At 43.0% G+C, this 20038-nt stretch overlaps 1 protein-coding gene across 1 annotated transcript; it reads left to right on the top strand.

The window, feature by feature from the left end:
- The first annotated feature begins 4837 nt into the window (after positions 1–4837).
- On the top strand, positions 4838–15107 carry LOC146611389 (NLR family CARD domain-containing protein 3-like). Its single transcript, XM_085344933.1, has 9 exons — positions 4838–4880; positions 5241–5381; positions 6557–6688; positions 7916–7989; positions 9468–11298; positions 12193–12366; positions 12928–13101; positions 14495–14668; positions 14966–15107. The coding sequence occupies exons 2-9, from the start codon at positions 5266–5268 to the stop codon at positions 15105–15107; spliced, it is 2817 nt and encodes a 938-aa protein (XP_085201059.1). The 5' UTR covers positions 4838–4880; positions 5241–5265.
- The last annotated feature ends 4931 nt before the right edge of the window (positions 15108–20038 follow it).

The raw sequence follows: 20038 nt of genomic DNA, 5'->3' as shown, positions 1-20038 counted from the left end.
ACGGAGGCCCCGAAAGTCCCGCAGGTTTAATGGGACTTATTGCCCAAACTCCACAGTGAGATGTCATCAGTGCTAACAGAGGCCTCAGCCTGTCACAGAGCATCATATGCTATTATCAGACAATAATACACCATACTCCCACCCTGGCCCCCACCCACTCAGAGCCTCCTGCTGGCTGCTTGCTGAGGGCCGAAATTGTGCAACGCAGGAGGCTTCTGGTTTTCCGGAGCCAGAAAAAAAGGCTAAGAGAGGAAAAAGGAGATAAAGAGAGGGCGGTTGGTGGTCTGAGGCCGGCCAAAGATGCCTTACCTCCCTCCACCACCTTGAATGTGTGTGTCTGTTTGTGTGTGTCTGAGGGGTCCAGGCAATAACAGTACGGATGAACGTCATGAAACATCAGAAACCACAGCAAACCCACACTTTTTTTACAGATGTTCACAGAGGCATCCGTTAGCCGTTAGTGCTGGTTACACACACACACACACACACACACACACACACACACACACACACACACACAGTAAACGGCTGGGGAGTGAACAGCTGCAGCAGATGTTGACATCTTGTTCTCTCAGCAGCCAGAAAACACTCAGAGAGTGGACTGCTACACTCAGAGGTCCTCCAGGACATGAAGTCTGAGTTTGTCCTGAAGGTGGCGACAGAGGGAGGGGTCACCAGGTCACCACAGTTGGTAGGTTACACAGGCTGTGCGTATTGTGACGAGATCCCAGAAAACTAAATGTAAAAAACAAAGAGTGTGTGTGACACAGGAGTTTGGCATTTGAAACACATATTTTATTTGTATGAGCTTCTTGGTAATGAAAGGAGCCTCTCAGTCTGGTTCAAGTCTCATTTGGCTTTCAGTGAGGATGCATCGATCAGCTGTGACGCTCACGTGAGAAAAGCCTTTCTTACATTCATGTTCCACCAGCCAGTAAAAGTTTTCTTGTCTGCATCGTAGCTGTTTCTCATTTTCACAACCTACACGGATATTTTTGGCAGTTTTTCATGTTCCACAAACATCTGAGTAGCTTGTGATTTGTAGGTTTCCACTGTGGAGAATTGCTGCGTACATGCAGACATGTTAAAGTGCAGGAGGCCCGTGATGATCTTTACTGCTTTCTTCACAGTCATTCAATAAGATCCAGACTTTCGTGACAGGTCTGTCTTGCAGTGATGATTTTTGGAAACTAGAGCGTCTAGAGGGGGATAAAATCGCTGTGCAGTAAATCGTAAGGAGGGATACCTGGTCACTCTACCTTGGTCCGAGTTGTCCACTTACTGACTCATCCTCACCCGCAACCCTGAATTGGTTAAGCAAAAGAGGATGGATGCATGGATGGATTCTACTTCAGCAGTTTATTTTTAATGTGTCTTAATTATTTATTTATCTTAATAACTTATTTATAACTGATCTCTGTCCTCTATAGTGAGGATTTTCTGATTATTCTGCTTTGATATATAAGATGCGAGCACAGGGCAGGACAGGGCCACCTTCATAGACTTTTGACCTGCGCATGATTGTTAATGTCTTGCCAGTGAGTTTTGCAGGTAATGAACAAAGTTTTTCTACTTGCTTGTAAAAAATCACCCTGACTTTGTTTTCTTAGAAGAGATGATGAAACAATAAATAGTTTTAAAGGTTTTTGTGGATATCTTGTTGACTGCATTTACATATAGGGCATTTTCTCATACTTCCCTGCAGAGGTATGTGCCACCTGCCTAGACCTCTTGCCCCTCCTTTGACCCCGCCTCCATGTAAAACTTTCTAGATCTGCCACTGAATTTGATTTAAATCAGAAAAGAGCAGGACGCATTGATGCAGTTGAAGTTACAGTGAAGGGCGCCCCCTGGTGACTGCTATGGTCTCTGCACCTTTCCCGTTAGTTTTCTCTTTGAGGTTGTCCTTATTAAATCCACAGGATGTTCTCTGGATGTTTTCAGGTCGAGTGACTGTGAAAGCGCCTGAAGTCACTGAGCCCACCTCAGAATCGACAACAAGACGAAGTCATCCTCTTTTCATCTTCGGCTTCATGATTTTTCTCCTGTAACTTCTTCCCCTTCTAATAGTGAAATGTTCCCGTGGCCCTGGCTGCAGCGCATACTCAGTCAATTGCCTCAGTTCTCTTTCTGCTTGACTTTATCACTAATTGGAAGCGCATCTGTAACCGGAAGGTCGCCGGTTCGATCCCCGGGCTCTCTGTCCTGGTCGTTGTGTCCTTGGGCAGGACACTTTACCCTACCGCCTACTGGTGTTGGCCAGAGGGGCCGATGGCGCGATATGGCAGCTTCGCTTCTGTCAGTCTGCCCCAGGGCAGCTGTGGCTACACCTGTAGCCTCCACCAGTGTGTGAATGCGAGAGTGAATGAATAGTGGCATTGTAAAGCGCTTTGCGTGCCTTGAAAAGTGCTATATAAATCCAATCCATTATTATTATTATTATAATTTACTAAATGATTGATTCCTTGCAGGACTGCGCATGCTTTGTGGCTGTGAGGAGCGCTTTATTGATGATGCCTTCAATGTATAATCGTAAACATTCCTGTCTGCGGACATCAATGCTGAAAAGTATATACAGGTTTTAGAGGAACATATACTGCCATCTTTTTCAGGGAAGTCTTTGCATGTTTCAGCAAGACAATATTGAACTGCATACTGGATCTACAACAGCATCATGGCTTCATAGCAGAAGAGTTGTGGTGCTGAACTGGCCTGCCTGCAGATCAGACCTTTCACCATGTGAGAGCATTTGAAGCATCATGAAATGAAATACAACAAAGAGGATCCAGGACTGTGGACTCCCATCATTCTTATATCATATTATTTTATTTACCTGATAAATCTCCCCACCTTTAATATAAAACCTGTTGAATGCAGCTTTTGTATAAATAGCTAAAAATTGTAAATTCTATTTATGTATAAAATATATTTTTACATAATGTGTTTAAAGCTGCTCAGTTTAAGAATGTTCTGGACGAAAAGTTACACGAGCTCCATCAGAAACTTCAAAATCGTACAGACCTAGAGCCCGGTTGGTGACTCCACCACAACCACTGGGGACAAATGTTTATCCCTCGACCGGTTGGCGAGTGGCCGCTGGAAGCTGCTTTTTGTTTTTAGGTGAAACCAGTCGTCTGCTGTGCTTCACTAAAAACCTTCGTGTGATTGCTCTGGTTGCAAGCAGATTGCTGCAGTTGTCATAGTTTGCGTAGAAGATGTTGACTTGCCTACAATCGGTGCCAACTAGTCACCGAGCAGTATTGAAGCAGTGAAAAGGGCAAACAAATCAGAAACACACTACAGCATGGATGCATGACTTTAACTTCCCAAAACATAAAACTTTTTTGAAACTCCTGTGACGAAACTCCTGGAGTTTCTTTTGTTAAGATGCTTGTTTGAAAATCCCGTGTTTATGACTCGTTCAGCTTCAAAAGCAGCAGCTCAGTGTTCATATATGTATTTAAACCATCTGTGGAATTTTAAAAGCTTATTTCAGGCATCTTACCAAAGAGTTTTCCATGTTTATAGACTAATTCCTGCAGCACTTAGATAAACAGGATTTCTGTTGATCCTCGGTGCTCTTCAGCAGCTTTAATGTCAGAACATTTCTACCTTGATGTGTTTGGAACAGACCTGATCTCTTAGTTTGGTTCATCGTGTTTTGTTTAGATAATGCTGATTTCCTTCCTTTTTGCTCTTTCTACTCTGCAGAGCAGTTATATATTCTTCTGCAAAAACCTGAAAAACATTTGAGCTGTAAACATTTTATTTTCATTTAAAGCAGGAAGAAAGCAGGAATGTCAAAAGTGTTTGGACAGTGAATGTTCTGGTGTCAGAAAGTCCTGTTGCACCATGTAAATAAAGTTCAGTGAAGAAATATCTTTATCTGTAACAGTGAGTTTAAAGAGTTTTGGGAGAATCTGTGCTTTTAAAAACAAATGTAAAAGTTTTGATATAAAGAGTTTTATCAATGGTGCTGTATGGTGTGGTGTCATCTTCTATCTTTCAGTACGCTACCTGCCTGTTCACAGTTTAAAAAGTTATTTACATTCACACAGAGAAACTGTTTTTCAGAATTTTGTTCTGGAGTTTAAATTAAGCTTTCATAAAAATCAAAGCCTCGAAGGATCATTAGGCAGGAGGTGCTGCTATGGACAATTAATTTCACCAGGCAGGAACAAGCTAGTCCAGTGCACATGCTCAGTAGGAATCTGTCCCTGTCTTTGTAAAAAGAGCAAGACTTCAAGATTTACAAGTCTTTGTAATTAATCCCTCCACTTGATTTCTGTCATGTCTTATTTCAGTGTCCACCATTCTTGGTTCAATCTTAACATTTCAATTGCTTATTCAAATAAATATGACTTTTGATTAATCGATGTTAAAAGAGTTTTAGGATCCAAATATACTCTAAATCTAAAGTAAGAGAATTCATGATAATAGTGGATCATCATAATAAACAACTATAAATGAATCCCACATCTGGTACTATACGTCCTCTCATCCATAGAGAGAACTTCAGGGCAGAAGAAAGTTAAGCAAACATGAGTAATTAAACAAATACATTCAGTAAAGGACTTCATACCCTCCCTCTCATAGCCCTGCGACAGAGTGCAAAATTAATATTTCTTTGTTCCGTTATGTTTAACCAGTTTAATGACGTGTGGAAATCTGACAATGATTCAGGTCATTTTGATGAGAATTCTAGAAAAGTGTTGATAAACTGTCAAACCCTGCTGCAGTCGTGACGTTGACACGCCATCATCCTATAAGGTTAAATTGTGGTCACGTGATCTCCTAAAACGTAAAGTGGTGGAGAAGCTGTAAAACAGAAAGTGAAACCAGCGGGTGTTGCGGTTTGTTGAACTTAACATAAAATCCAGGTAAAGATCACTTCTGCCGTAAGCTGTGTTTAACATGTGCGGTGCTCTCGCGTCTCTTTAACAATCATGTAATCGATGGTCTTTCCTGTTTTCGGGTGATCCACGTAATTCAATTCAATTTTATTTATATAGCGCCAAATCACAACAAAAGTCGCCTCGAGGCGCTTCGTATACTTATACGTACTTGTGTACATGTTGAAACAGCCGACAGAGCAAACGTGGACAATAAGGAGAGAGTAAGAGAGAGAGAGTGGACTCTCTCTCTCTTACTCTGTGTGTGTGTGTGTGTGTGTGTGTGTGTACTGGTCTTGGGTGACTTTTGAACAAACCTGTCTTCATTCTCACGTTGTGCGTTTGCAGAATTGTTGTTTACAAGTGCTTGAAGATGAATAATTTGGAGGAAGAGGAGGACAGAACACCGTCTCCTGTGTCTATGGCCAGTGACTGGTCCAAAGGTCGTCCCCCAAACTTCAGTAATGAACCGGGACCCTCAGACACAAAGTAAGAGGCTGTTTCTACTTTACACTGACCTGAAAATGAGCCAGAGTCAGTGGTAGTGTCTTTAGTTGTAGAATAATGTTGTTCTTCCGGTTTTTGTTTTGTTTTTATTGTTTTTGTTAAATACCAAAACTACCTGATACCTCTGCATAGTTAGGGACTCCACCCAGGGACTAGGGTGACCAGATACCCACAAACTAAATGTAGGGTAAAGACTTAAAAAAAAATCTTACTAATACACTTTTTGGGTTTCAGGCATGGTATTGATGATGTGAAGGATAAACCTATAAAGAACACAGAAAAAGTAACAGTAAAATCAAACAGCAAACTGTACATATAACGTTTATTTCCCAGCATAGAATCTATAATACACTTAAAACAATCTTTAAATGAAAGACTCAGAGAAAACGTGTTGTGAAAGTCGGAACATAATCCGCTCCTGACAGTTTTCATTTCTGTTGTGTCAGCAGCAGACTTGGTGTTGTTTAAGGGTTTCAGAGTAAAAATGAAATATAAAAACAGATTTCAAACGTAGTGTACGTACAAACTTCTTATGAGGTCAGCGGAAAGTGTCCTGTTTCAGGATCAGATATTCAATTCAATTCAATTTGATTTACACAGCGCCAAATCACAACAACAGTCACCTCAACGCGCTTTATATTGTAAGGTAGACCCTACAATAATACATACAGAGAAAAACCCAACAGTCATATGACCCCCTATGAGCAAGCACTTTGGCGACAGTAGGAAGGAAAAACTCCCTTTTAACAGGAAGAAACCTCCGACAGAACCAGGCTCAGGGAGGGGCGGGGCCATCTGCTGTGACCGGTTGGGGTGGGAGAAGGAAAACGGGATAAAGACATGCTGTGGAAGAGAGACAGAGATTAATAACAAGTATGATTCAGTGCAGAGAGGTCTGTTAACACATGAGTGAATGAGAAACATGACTGAAGAAGAAATACTGTATCATGGGAATCCCCCAGCAGCCTACACCTACTTCAGCATAACTAAGGGAGGATTCAGGGTATGGGGCCTGATTATTTAAGACCTTGTATGTGAGGAGCAGGATTAATTCTTATAGAACAATAATGCTGTTGTGAAAATGTTTGGTACCAACAGAAAACAAAAAATTTAAATTAAAAAATCGATATTTGTTATGTATTGTTGATCCTCATTAGGGGAAACAATAATTTGGAGGAAGAGGAGGATGGAACATCGTCCCTCGTGCCCAGCTGTATGTCTATGGCCAGTGACTGGTCCAAAGGTCGTCCTCCAAACTTCAGTAATGAACCGGGACCCTCAGACACAAAGTAAGAGGCGGTTTCTGTTTTACACTGACCTGAAAATGAGCCAGAATCAGTGGTAGTGTCTTTAGTTGTAGAATAATGTTGATCTTCCTGTTTTTTGTTTTTGTTTTTTCCCTGCAATTCATATGTAATAATTTTATTTTTATTGTTTTTGTTAAATACCACAACTACCTGATACCTCTGCATAGGTAGGGACTCCACCCAGGGACTAGGGTGACCAGATACCCACAAAGTAAATGTAGGGTAAAGACTTTTAAAAAAAATATATCTAACTAGCACACTTTTTGGGTTTCAGGCATGGTATTGACAATGTGAAGCATAAAAATACTCATTTATTTGAGTGCAGTTTTCCAATTTACCATGCTAGCCTGTAAATTGGAAGTACCATTCGTACTCACATTCACACGTATAAGTAATAACCTAACTCCACTTACTGCATGCCTTTGGACTGTGGGAAGAAGCCAGAGTTTCTGGAGTGAACCCACACAAACACTGATAGAACATGTAAACTCCATCCCAGATAGATCAGGGAAATACAAAAACTAACTGAAAAACTTTAAACCAGGGCCAGTGTCCTGCAGGTTTTAGATCTCACCCTGGGTCAACACACCCGGATCAACTGATTAGTTCATTACCAGGCCTCTGGAGAACTTCAAGACATGTTGAGGAAGTAATTTAGCCATTTAAATCAGCTGTGTTGGATGAAGGATACATCCCCACCCCGCAGGCACTTGAGGCCTGGAGTTTCCCCACTACTGACTTAGACCCTCCAACTCTCCCCATAGAGGTCTGAGAGATCTTCTAGAAATGGTGATGTTAATTTCTGGTTAATCGATTGGTCAGTAGGGGATTATTTTATACCAGTTAATCTCCAATCTTGAACGTAACAGGATAGGTTACCATGGCGATTTACCTCGGTAAGAAGTGAACCACCTTCACAGCTGGACAAAATGCTGCTTGGTAGTAGAGTCCTCAGGAAGAGACCGAAAAGCAGATATCAGGAAAATACTGTCATGATAAACCCTCTTCCTTGTAAACAGATGTGTCGACAGGGTGCTGAGAACTCGTGTTTTGGATTAATATAAGTTCTGATGGTGTAAAAGGAAATGATTATTGCTTGATAAGTAAAGAAAGAGCATTGACTTAGTAATAGACCATACTGAGACTTTCAACTTAATTAACTTCATGTTTCGCCACATGGCCAGAATAAGTTTCCCTTTCTATCCACAGAAAGAACAAGTGTGTGCAGGAGCCCGTGTCCAGTTCTGAATTTTGGACAGCCAGTAGGAGCAGCTGTGTGCAAAGTAAAATTGAGCATCTGTTTGCTGATGGAGTCATTAAAAAAACTAAGCAATATACACTCAACAAAAATATAAACGCAACACCTTTGTTACTGCTCCCATTCCCCATGGGATGGACGTAGAGACCTAAAATTCATTCCAGATACACAATATAACCATCCCTCCCAAACAGTGGTCACAAATCAGTCCAAATGTGTGGTAGTGGGCACATCTGCTATATTGAGATAATCCATCCCACCTCACAGGTGTGCCACATCAGGATGCTGATCTGACATCATGAGTAGTGCACAGGTGTACCTCAGACTGCCCACAACAAAAGGCCACCCTGGAATGTGCAGTTTTGTCTCACAGCAAAATGCCACAGATGCCACAAGCAATGAGGGAGCGTGCAATTGGCATGCTGACAGCAAGAATGTCAACCAGATCTGTCGCCCGTGCATTGAATGTTCATTTCTCAACCATAAGCCGTCTCCACAGGCGTTTCAGAGAATATGGCAGCACATCCAACCGGCCTCACAACCGCAGACCTCGTGTAACCACACCAGCCCAGGACCTCCACATCCAGCAGGTTCACCTCCAAGATCGTCTGAGACCAGCCACCCAGACAGCTGCTGGAACAATTGGTTTGCACAACCAAACAATTTCTGCACAAACTGTCAGAAACCGTCTCAGGGACGCTCAACTACATGCCCGTCGTCCTCATCGGGGTCTTGACCTGACTCCAGCTCGTCGCCGTAACAGACTTGTGTGGGCAAATGCTCACATTCGATGGTGTCTGGCACGTTGGAGAGGTGTGCGCTTCACGGATGAATCATGGTTCACATTGTTCAGGGCAGATGGCAGCTGAGAATGTCCCAGTTCTTGCATGGCCAGCATACTCACCGGACATGTCACCCATTGAGCATGTTCGGGATGTGCTTGACCGGCGTATACGACAGCGTGTACCAGTTCCCACGAATATCCAACAACCTCGCACAGCCATTGAAGTGGAGTGGAGCAACATTCCACAGGCCACAATTGACAATCTGATAGACTCCATGCGATGATGTGTTGCACTGCATGAGGCAAATGGTGGTCACACCAGATACTGACCGGTTCTGGGTCCCCAGACCCCCAATAGCGCAAAAAACTGCACATTCCAGGGTGGCCTTTTGTTGTGGGCAGTCTGAGGTACACCTGTGCACTACTCATGATGTCAGATCAGCATCCTGATGTGGCACACCTGTGAGGTGGGATGGATTATCTCAATATAGCAGATGTGCCCACTACCACACATTTGGACTGATTTGTGACCACTGTTTGGGAGGGATGGTTATATTGTGTATCTGGAATGAATTTTAGGTCTCTACGTCCATCCCATGGGGAATGGGAGCAGTAACAAAGGTGTTGCGTTTATATTTTTGTTGAGTGTATGTTAAATGTTAAATATATGTAAAAAAACTATATATAAATTTTGTTTTATTGTCTTTATTGTCTTTCAGTAGATGATGGCCTTCAGGAAGTTTTCGATGAACATAAAGTCTGTTTGAAGATGCGATGTCAATCTGTGACTGAGGGAACTGATAAAACAGGAGGTGAAACTCTCCTCAACGCAATCTACACTGAGCTCTACATCACAGAGGGACAGAGTGAGGAGGTTAATACCCAACATGAAGTGAGTCAACTTGAGAGAGCTTCAAACAAGAAGACCCTCCATGATGCTCCAATTAAGTGTTGTGACATCTTTAAAGCCTTACCCGAACAACAAATGCAAATCAGAGTGGTTCTGACCTACGGTGTTGCTGGCGTTGGAAAAACCTTCTCAGTGCAGAAGTTCACTCTGGACTGGGCAGAAGGTTTGGAAAACCAAGACATCAGTGTGGTGGTTCTGCTTTCATTCAGGGAGCTGAACCTGATCAGAGATGTGCAGTATAGTCTCCTGGAGCTGCTCCAGGTTTTCCATCCAACATTACAGAAGGTCACAGCAGAGAAGCTGGCTGTCTGTAAACTTTTGTTTATATTTGATGGTCTGGATGAAAGCAGACTTTTACTGGATTTCACTAAGAGGGACGTCATGTCTGATGTCACACAGAAGTCAACGGTCACGAATCTGCTGACAAACCTCATTGAAGGCAGACTGCTTCCTATGGCTCTCATCTGGATAACTTCCCGACCAGCAGCGGCCAATCATATCTCTCCTACACGTGTTGACCGTGTCACCGAAGTGCGAGGTTTCACTGATGCTCAGAAAGAGGAGTACTTTAAGAAGAGATTCAGTGATGAAGAGCTGTCCGGCAAAATTATTTCCCACATCAAGTCATCCAGGAGCCTCCACATCATGTGTGGAATCCCAGTCTTCTGTTGGATCACTGCTACAGTTCTGGAGCACATGTTGACTGGAGGGCAGAGAGAAGAGCTGCCCAAGACCATGACCGACATGTACTCACACTTCCTGTTGGTACAAACAAAAAGGAAGATTCAAAAGTACCATGAGGGAGAAGAAGCAAGTCCAGAAGAGCTGATGGAGGCTGACAAGAAAGGTCTTTTAAAGCTCGGGAGGCTGGCATTTGAACATTTGGAAAAAGGAAACCTCATGTTCTACCAAGAAGACCTGGAGCAGTATGGTGTGGATGTCACAGAGGCCTCGGTGAACTCAGGACTTTGTACAGAGATTTTCAAAAGAGAGTGTGTGATCTTTCAGAAACCAGTCTACTGCTTTGTTCATCTGAGCATTCAGGAGTTTCTAGCTGCCGTTTATATGTTCCACTGTTTCACTAATAAAAATACTGATGTTCTGCAGGACTTTATAAATATAAAGTCTTTTCTTGAGAAAACCTCTAAACAATCTGGAAATATTAATTGTTCCATCCCATCTCTGGATGTCTTTCTGAGCAGAGCCATGGAGAAATCTTTGCAAAGTAAAAATGGACACCTGGACCTGTTTGTTCGCTTCCTTCATGGCCTTAGTGTGGAGTCCAACCACAGACTTTTAGGAAGCTTACTGGGTCATTTGCAAAATAGTCCACAAATCATCAAGAGAATTATAAACAACCTGAAGAAGATGAACAGCGATAAAATATCTCCCGACAGAAGCATTAACATTTTCCACTGTCTGATGGAGATGAATGACCTCTCAGTACATCAGGAGATCCAAGAGTTCCTTAACTCAGAGAACAGATCAGAGAAGAGACTCTATGAAATCCACTGCTCAGCTCTGGCCTACATGCTGCAAATGTCAGAAGTTCTGGATGAATTGGACCTGAACAAGTACAACACTTCAGAGGCAGGGCGACAGAGACTGATCCCAGCTGTGAGGAACTGCAGAAAGGCTCTGTAAGTCTAAAGGCCCTTTCACATAAGACGCGGCATGTGCAGCTCTGTACTCCAAAACCCATTCTTTTCTGTTGCACAAGAGTACTCGCACATGCTGTGGTCAAAGTTCAACCCAGCTGAACTTTAACCGCTATATGCTGTGACATACCTTTGCACAACCAAGAGAAACGAAGCCTACAGTCACACTAACCTCAACCACACAATGGACGAGGAACTCTATGACACATGTTTACATACATATATAGGGACCTCCTGGAGCTCTTGAGTAAGTCACTCCATTCAACAGCTATGTGGAGGAAAGCACTGTTGTGGAAACGACATACTCTTCCCTAGTTGGGATACTTACAATGTTTCGCCTTTTATGGATGAGAGATAAATGTTTTGAAATGACACAGAGCAGGCACAGCTGGTACACATAGAGTGAGCAGAAAAAAATGACATACAGTGCAGTAGTCAGCGCAACACAAATTTTGGGCCATTCACTCTAGCTGGCGGTCAGTGCAGCACACGCTGCCGCATCCTACTCTCATTCCTACTCTCACCTATGGTCACAAGCTCGGACTGAATGGATGATGTTGCAGATACAAGTGGTAGCAATGATTTTTCTATGAGGTGTGGCTGGGCTTTCTTTCAGAGCAGCTGTTAAATTGAAAGAGGTGCCCTGGATGATCAAAAGTCTTGACATCTCTACTCAGAATGCTTCTTGGTCTAGATATCAGCTAGCTACACTGGAAAGCCCCCAAATTGGCTGCTGTTCCCAAAAGGCTTTTCGCTGATGGGTTCCCTGATTGAACAAGATCTGCTCAACTGTTTTGATGTTAAATGCAAAAGCAAAAATAAATATGTAGTATCTTCTTCCATGATAATGTCTTTTGCAAATTTGTCTTATCACAGACTTTCTGACTGTGGAATTTCAAAGACTCACTGTGAAGTCTTGGCCTCAGCCCTGAAGTCCAATCCCTCCCATCTGATAGAGTTAGATCTGACCTTCAATGAGCTGGAGGACTCGGGACTGAAACTGCTCTCTGTAGGACTGGAGAGTCCAAACTGCAGACTGAAGACCCTGAAGTCAGTACCCTGCCCGTTGTTGTTGTTTTTAATACATTTACTTTATAAATTTGGATATACATTTTCAGGATTTTCCAAAACAACCAAAAAAGTACATAAAAAGTACACAAAGTGAAACCTTGCTTTGGTTAGTATCCTTTTCTGTGCTTAGAAAGTGAACAACACCATTTTGTACCATTTCAGACTAGCTAAAATATGTAACAGACTGCTCTTAATGGGGGGGGATTGTTTGGAAGCATGTACCAGTGAAATTTTAGCCAAAGCTTAGTAATCATACCTGCTAGGGTTAACCGATCCTACATAGATAGGAGGAATTAAAAAATCTAAGTAATCCAATCTAATCATCACTGAGTGCCTGCAAGATACAAAACCATCATTAGAGAAATGCTAAGTCGTTATTTCAGTTAGTGATTTTTTTTATGATACCTTTTCCCTGAATTAGTTTTATATCTGTGCATTACATACTATAAAGTGATGTGGCACTACGTTTAAAACCTGTCAACATGTCATTAGGTCAGAAATAATTGTATCTGTCTTTTTCTTTCTTCTTTTGTTATTCAGACTGTGGCACTGTGGATTGTCAGAGATTAGCTGTGCTACTCTGAGCTCAGCTCTGAAGTCCAACCCCTCCCGCTTGAGACATCTGGATCTGAGTTACAACAAGCTGCAGGATTCTGGAGTAAAGCAGTTGTGTGGTTTTCTGGAGTGTCGACCCTGTCAACTGGAAACTCTGAGGTCAGCTGTGTTTTCATATTAAACTGTGTTTTCAGAATGTAATGATGATCTTACAGGTTCAATTCACAAAAAGTCATGTTCAAATATCTTGTTTTATCTGTCCCTAATACAAGACACAACGGATCTGCAGTTTGTTTATGCCAAATTCTGACTGCCTTTAGAATGTTGCAGCAGAAATCGAGACACATTAGACAAGGGAATTGTTTTTCAGCTCTTCTATTGTCCACTTTTGGTGGTCCCCAACCCTTTCATGTTGTTAGCTGCTACATGTGGCACCCACTGTGTTCTTCTGCTTTAAGGTTCAACATGTTGTGCATTTAGAGGCCCAAAACAGTTCGGCCATTTTCCCTCTTGCATCAATAAGAGATTTTCACTCAGAGAACTTGTTGCTATGCACACGGGTGTTCACTGCTCGTGGACTTAAATTACACCTTTCTTGGCTGCTACTTCAAAGCACATTGTGCGCTGTCTGTCCTGCATGCTGCACAACAACATTGAATATTTAGTATTTACTGCTGTTTACACTTAGCTAGATTAATGCGATGGTGTTGTGTTTAGTATGTTGCTTTGTTGTTTTTTTTTTTTCTTGTTTTCTATTCTTCTTCTCTCAACAGGTGATCCAGGAGATTTTTTTTCTCCCCCCCTTTCTCACTGTCCCTCTCCCCTTCTGTTTTTCTTTTCCTTCCCCTTTCTTTCTCCCTTTCCTATCCCTCACTCATGTCTGTCCCGTCTGTAACATCTGAAAATAAAATATAATAAATAATAAAAACAAAGGTCGATCAAATGGACCAATACGGCAATGCCACGATGATCCATTTGGCAAAGTAAATCCATTGGGTATCCTTGTTGGTCTTCAGACAACAATTCTGATGGCTAAAGAACCAAATGGGACAGGCAAATAAAAATAAAAATAAAAAAAATAAAGAGAACTTGTTGCTTTTGTGTCTATTCTCTGTAAACCCTAAAGATGGTTTGTGGGTAAATCAGATCAGTAGTTTCTAAAACACTCAGAACCACCTGTGTGGTTCAAATAATCCTGATATGCTCAAAATCACTTGTTGCTTGATTTGAACTTAAGTAGGTAGGTTGTCTTAACCATGCCCACATGCCTAAATGCATTGAGTTACTGCCATTAGGCATTACGCAAATCAGTGTTAACAGGCAGTTAAATGGGTGTGCATATGTTTTTTGCTGAGCACAACTGCATGTAAATGAAGTCACTGCTTGAGCTGGCAGTGTATGAGAGCTGATTTTATTATGTCTTTGTTGTGCAGCAGAAATAGCAAGATTTGATTAGTAATAATAACAGCTCTTTTTTTACTTATTATGTTTGATTATTTATATGAAATATTTAAAACAGAAACATTGTCTTTTTATTTTATTCTTTATTCAGACTAAGGGAGTGCTCTTTGTCAAAGGCCAGTTGTACTTTTCTGTGCTCAGCGCTGAAGTTAAACCCCTACCACCTGAGAGAGCTGGACCTGAGTAGAAACGGCCTGCAGGATTCAGATATGATTCAGCTGGTGAATCTTGTGAATAATTCAAATTACAGACTGGAGAATCTGTGGTAAGTAGGAAGTTGCATTGAGTCAATGCTGCTTTTAGCACTACTGTATAATACACAGTTGGTATCGGAGCAAAGATCGAGTGTTTCCTTTTTTTTTTTTTTTTTTTTTTTTTGTGTCCCGTTTGGATCTTTAGCCATCAGAATTGTTGTCTTAAGGCCAAGGCCAATGTGCTTTGAGGCAGCAGCCAAGAAAGCTGTAGTCCGCGTCTGTGAATACCCGTGTGTACACCTGTGTGCATACCTGTGTGGATCAGCATGCTTGCATTCCAAAGGTTTCTCCATGTAACGATCTGCTAGGGAGTGTGGGGAGCCACAGCCCCGTCCTCCAGGGTATGAAGCAGGTATGGAGGAGATCAAAGCTCCAGACATCCAGAGGCTCCCAGAACACAAGAGACCAAGGAAGACCAACAGAGGGGCAGCCGCGCCACTGTCCCAGTAAGAGCTGAGGAGAGTCCCAGATGAGGGCTCACTCAGCAGCCGCGGAGAAGAAGCCAGGGGGAGTTGCAGTGACGCGCCCGTGAGCTCCGTCGGCAGCCAGCCGTGCCTGAGTGACCGAGCCCCAGGCCGAGAGGCCGGGGGCACCCCACCTCCGAAGTGGCCCGAGCGAGCCCCAGGCTCCAGGCCCCGATAAGCGGCCGCCAAGGAGTGAGCCGGTGTGTACCCGGACGCCCACCCCCAGACACAAAGAACCACCAACGCACCGATACCTGAGGGAGTCCGCCACTGGCAGGGGAAGTGGTGGTGGGTGGAGATAAGCCTCCAAACCTTGGAGGGCCTGAGATGTCCCTAGAGAGGTGGCGTCTGATACCCAACCTGACATATAGACACAGACATACAGGCACACACAGACACAAACATCCATTCCCACCCTCATGCTCTCATATGCACTTACTCCACACTCAACCAACGTGGAGACAGACATAAAGAGACGCTGTACACACGATCACACTCCCCAAGCGTACTCTACGAACCGGGTCTAGGTACCCTTGCCCCTGGAGGGGGAACTGCACCCAGACCCAGGTGGTGTTACCCTTTTCCCTGCGGTGGGGAGAGGCAGACCGCCCCGACTCCGCAGCAGCAGGGAGGCCCCACACTCCAGACCGCAGTCGGACGGCCAACTCCTCCTAGCCCCCCCGCTCCAGCAGGCCGCAGAGAACGGGGGTGAGAGAAGACTCCAAACCTCCCTCCACCCGCTCATTGTAATGTTGATGCATGTGTGTTCTAAGGTGCATTTAAAACCCAGGAGGGCATGGAGCTACCTGCCAGAGAGCAGCAGGTAAGCGCATAGTCCCTCCTGCTAGCCCTTAATGTCTACGTGTATTCAAAATTGAGAGGTGGGCAACGACGCCAGGGGTTAGGTGTACACCCTGATGGTAATTTGGACTCCGTGTATCGTGCCCACCCCCAAGATCCTATATGTATGTGTAATGAGAGTGTGAGTAATGTGAATGTCTAAGTTGTGGGATAAAATTGAGGCAGAGGCAGCCAGAAGGGGACAGGGGGGGGTAGCCTCCTCTGCACCCTGGTGACATACCCCTACTCCAAGGCCCTGCATGTGTGGGTGGTTGTGGTGGAGCGGGAAGAGGGAGGCAGCTGGAGATGGGGAGGGAAGGAAGGGAGGGGCAGGTGACCCCTCCCTGGGGCCAGCTCCCCCGCTGACCCCAGTAGGCACTCCCATACTCCGCGACCCGCCAGGGAAAGGGGGCCCAGGCCCATCCAGACTGGGGCCCAGTGTGTTTCGAGTGTTTCCTATAAACCCTCACTGGCTGCTTTTCTCAGTAAAGCGGCAGCTGTTAACAGTCATCATTTTTTGAGAGGACGAGATTAGACTGAAGCTTGCGAGGGCTGCACTGTGTTAACGTGTTAGCGCCGTGCAACCCTGGCATGGGCCGAACGGGAATTTGCTGTGTTAAGGCGTTAACGTCGTATTAACGAGAATAACGCTGACAGCACTAGTAAAGACCCTAGAAAACCCCAAAAATCATATGATCCCCAATGAGCAAACACTTCAGTGACAGTGGGAATAAAAAAACTCCCCTTTAAAAGGAAGAAATCTCTGGCAGAACCAAGTTCAAGAAGGGTAGGCCTTCTGCTGCGACCGGTTGAGAGTTAGTGGAGGAAGACAGGACAAAAACACACTGTGGAAAAGAGCCATAGACCATAACTAATGATTAAATGCAGATTGGTGCATAAGCACATAGTGAGTGAAGGTGAAACACTGGACCTATTGCAGAATAACTAACAGAGGATTCAGGGTCACCTGATCCAGCCCTAACTATATGCTTTTATCAAAAAGAAATGTTTTAAGCCTACTCTTAAAAGTAGAGATAGTGTCTGTCTCCCGAATCCAAACTGGGAGCTGGTTCCACAGAAGAGGGGCCTGAAAGCTGAAGGCTCTGGCTCCGATTTTATTTTTAAATGTGTTAGCAATCACAAGTAAACCAGCAGATCGAGAGCAAAGTGCTCTATTGGGAAGATACGGTACAATGAGGTCTTTAAGATAAGGTGGGGTCTGATTATTCAAGATCAGTTTTTAAGGAGAAATATGGTCTGTCTTTCTTCTGCCGGTCAGCACTCTTGCTGAAGTATTTTGGATTAACTGAAGGCTTTTCGGAATTTTCAGCATCACTCTGAGACAGGATATTTATATTTTGAGAGATGTTGTGCAATTGAAAGAAAGTAATCCTACAAATTTGTTTATGTGCATTGAAGGATATAAAGTCGATTCCTCACAGTGTTGCTGGAGGCCGAGGTAATGCCATCCAGAGTAAGAGTCCGGTTAGATACCATATTTCTAAGATTTTCAGGGCCGAATTCAATAACCTCAGTTTTATCTGAATCTAAATTTAGAAGCAGGAAATTAAACTTCATCCAGGTCTTTATGTCTTTAAGACATTCCTGCAGTTTAACTAATTGGTTTGTGTTATCTGGCTTCATGGACAGATAGAGTTGGCTGTCATCTACATAGCTGTGAAATTGTATGCTATGTCTTCTAATAATACTGCTTAACCCAGGGGTCGGCAACCTGCGGCTCCGAGAGTTATCTTCATTTTAGATGTCAAAAAGTATTTGAGGCTCCCAGTGTTTTCTTTTGCGTGGAAACCAGGTCCAAATGGCTCTTTGGGTGTTAAAGGTTGCAGACCCCTGGCTTAAGGGAAGCATGTATAATGCAATGTATAACAGACTCCATTTACATGAACAAATTGGAGTCTGTTAGATAGATATGATTCAAACCACTGCAGCGCAGTACCTGTAATACCTACATCGTGCTCTAATCACGGTAATAAATCATGGTCAACAGTATCGAACACTTCACTGAGGTCTAGCAGGACAAGCACAGAGATGAGTCCACTGTCAGAGGCCATGAGAAGATCATTTGTAACCTTCACTAAAGCTGTTTCTGTGCTGTGATGAGCTCTGAAACCTGACTGAAACTCTTATAATAAGTCATTCCTATGCAGATGATCTGTTAGCTGTTTGACAACTACTCTTTGAAGCTCCTGGCCTCCAGAGCTGTAACCATATTTGTTACAAGTATCATCATTACTAAAGGAGGCTGAGAAGTAGCTAAAACTCTGACACAGTGAGCAAGAGTTCAGGAGGAAGAGGCCCTCTGTTCATTTCTAAAGCAAGTAAAGAAGTGTTGGAGCCAAGACATTTGAAGAGATATAGATATGGATATAGATACATGGGTCTTTTTGACCAGATAGTTGTACAATCAAATTAGATTTTTTCTCTCTTTTCTTTAAAGTCAGTCAGACAGAAGCCTGCAAACTCCTTTCCCTTATTTCAGAGAATCATCCTTACACTTAGTCACTGTTCGTTTTTACACGCAGAGCCTGATATGCAGTAATCATATTTTTTTATGACTCTTGTAAACTCTAATTCATGACCTCTGTTATTTCTTCTCTCTACAGCCCCCACGAATTGTCGGTAACAGTTGTCTGCTGAGCTATGACGAGCTCTGCCCTGATGATCTGGAGAGTTTTAAACAGCAGCAGGAATTTGTGCATTAGCATGCCCTGACTCAGCCATGAAGTTAGAAGAAAAACTTCAACCAGCAGTGACTTCTAGAGGAATCAAAAGAAGTACAAATGACTGTTTCAGTGTGAACTGCCCTTAGAAGTGCAGACTCAATAAGAATTATTCACAGACATTATGCAAACACATATATGTGCTTAAACTGTGCATATGAGTGTTTCTCCTTCTGTTCTCTTTTCCTGAGCTTGCTTGTAATGAGCAGGCATATTTAGAACTACGACAGACTATGTGTCTATACAAAAGATGAACTGTCTTAGAAAGTATACTTAATATTTATCTGTTCAAAATGTATTTAAATTAGAGTCCACCCTTACCGGAAGTTAGATACACTTATTTCTCGATGATGTCCTGGTTATAGATGATGGACTGGTGGGTCCTTGTTTGGACCTGCTTACTTCTTTTCTTCTGGTTTGCTATGCTTTAACACTTTTAAATGTCAAACTTTTCTTTTAAACTAGAGCCGCAGCCTTTGTCTTAGAGAATAAAACATTCATCTGTGTAAGCAATATACTGTAAGTCAGTGAATCCTGATGAATATACCATCATCCCTGTGTTTTATAATCCTGATAGAGTATAAAAAATCATACCAGCACTGCTCCTCTGATTACTTCTTATGGTGACACAAGGTTTATAGTCATTTAGACGGCACTCAAATCAGTGTAAACTAGAGTAGGCTTTGATTTTCTGTAATTGTTCTGTGTTAGAGCGCCACACTGTGGCATAATTGAGAACTGCAGTTAATGTTTACACAGTAACTTGCTTGATTGTTAAAGACTGCTTGCATGCACAGTTTCATTACTGTCAGTGGATTAGGTTCCTGTTTAGTCTTTCAGTAATTAATATTTCTGAATGCAAAGTATTTGTTGAATGCATAAAAATGTGAAGGAACGATGTGAAAGTTTAATAAACCTCTATGAGCTCACTGAACCCTTTAGAACTCACCACAGTACTGAGACTGCTCTTATTAAAATAGCTAAAGACTAAAAAAAAGAAATCCTGTCCTGTTTGGCAGCGTTTGCAATCAGAATTACGACCTGAATGCAAACATATTTTTCCAAGATCAGCTCTATAAAATCTCTATAGGCTCCTCTTGTTCAGGTGTTTCTTTTATGTGTTTATTTATTCATTTCTATTCATCTTATTTCAGTTATTACATTATATATGGTTTAGCAGGACAATGTCTTAAGGCAGCCCCCAAGAGTACCGAAGCCCCAAGGCCACACATCTCAGCAACATCTGCGCGCCCAACCCAGGAGGAGAAGGAAGGAGGCCCTAGATGGGGCACCCATGGCCACAGGGTGAGAGTCCCAGAGGTGAGGGGCGGCCGAC

The sequence above is a fragment of the Diplotaxodon limnothrissa genome, linkage group LG20 (genome assembly GCF_057381915.1).
Source record: "Diplotaxodon limnothrissa isolate DT_005_m linkage group LG20, D_limnothrissa_male_GT1.1, whole genome shotgun sequence".
In the NCBI taxonomy this organism is placed as follows: Eukaryota; Metazoa; Chordata; class Actinopteri; order Cichliformes; family Cichlidae; genus Diplotaxodon; species Diplotaxodon limnothrissa.
The sequence above is the reverse complement of the archived record's forward strand: the minus strand, read 5'-3'. Positions and strand labels throughout refer to the sequence as shown.

Coding starts and splice junctions, on each gene's coding strand:
- LOC146611389 (XM_085344933.1), top strand. CDS start 5,266: ATGAATAATTTGGAGGAAGAGGAGGACAGAACACCGTCTCCTGTGTCT. Junction 5,382..6,556: donor CCGGGACCCTCAGACACAAA/GTAAGAGGCTGT, acceptor GATCCTCATTAG/GGGAAACAATAATTTGGAGG. Junction 14,669..14,965: donor TACAGACTGGAGAATCTGTG/GTAAGTAGGAAG, acceptor ACGATCTGCTAG/GGAGTGTGGGGAGCCACAGC.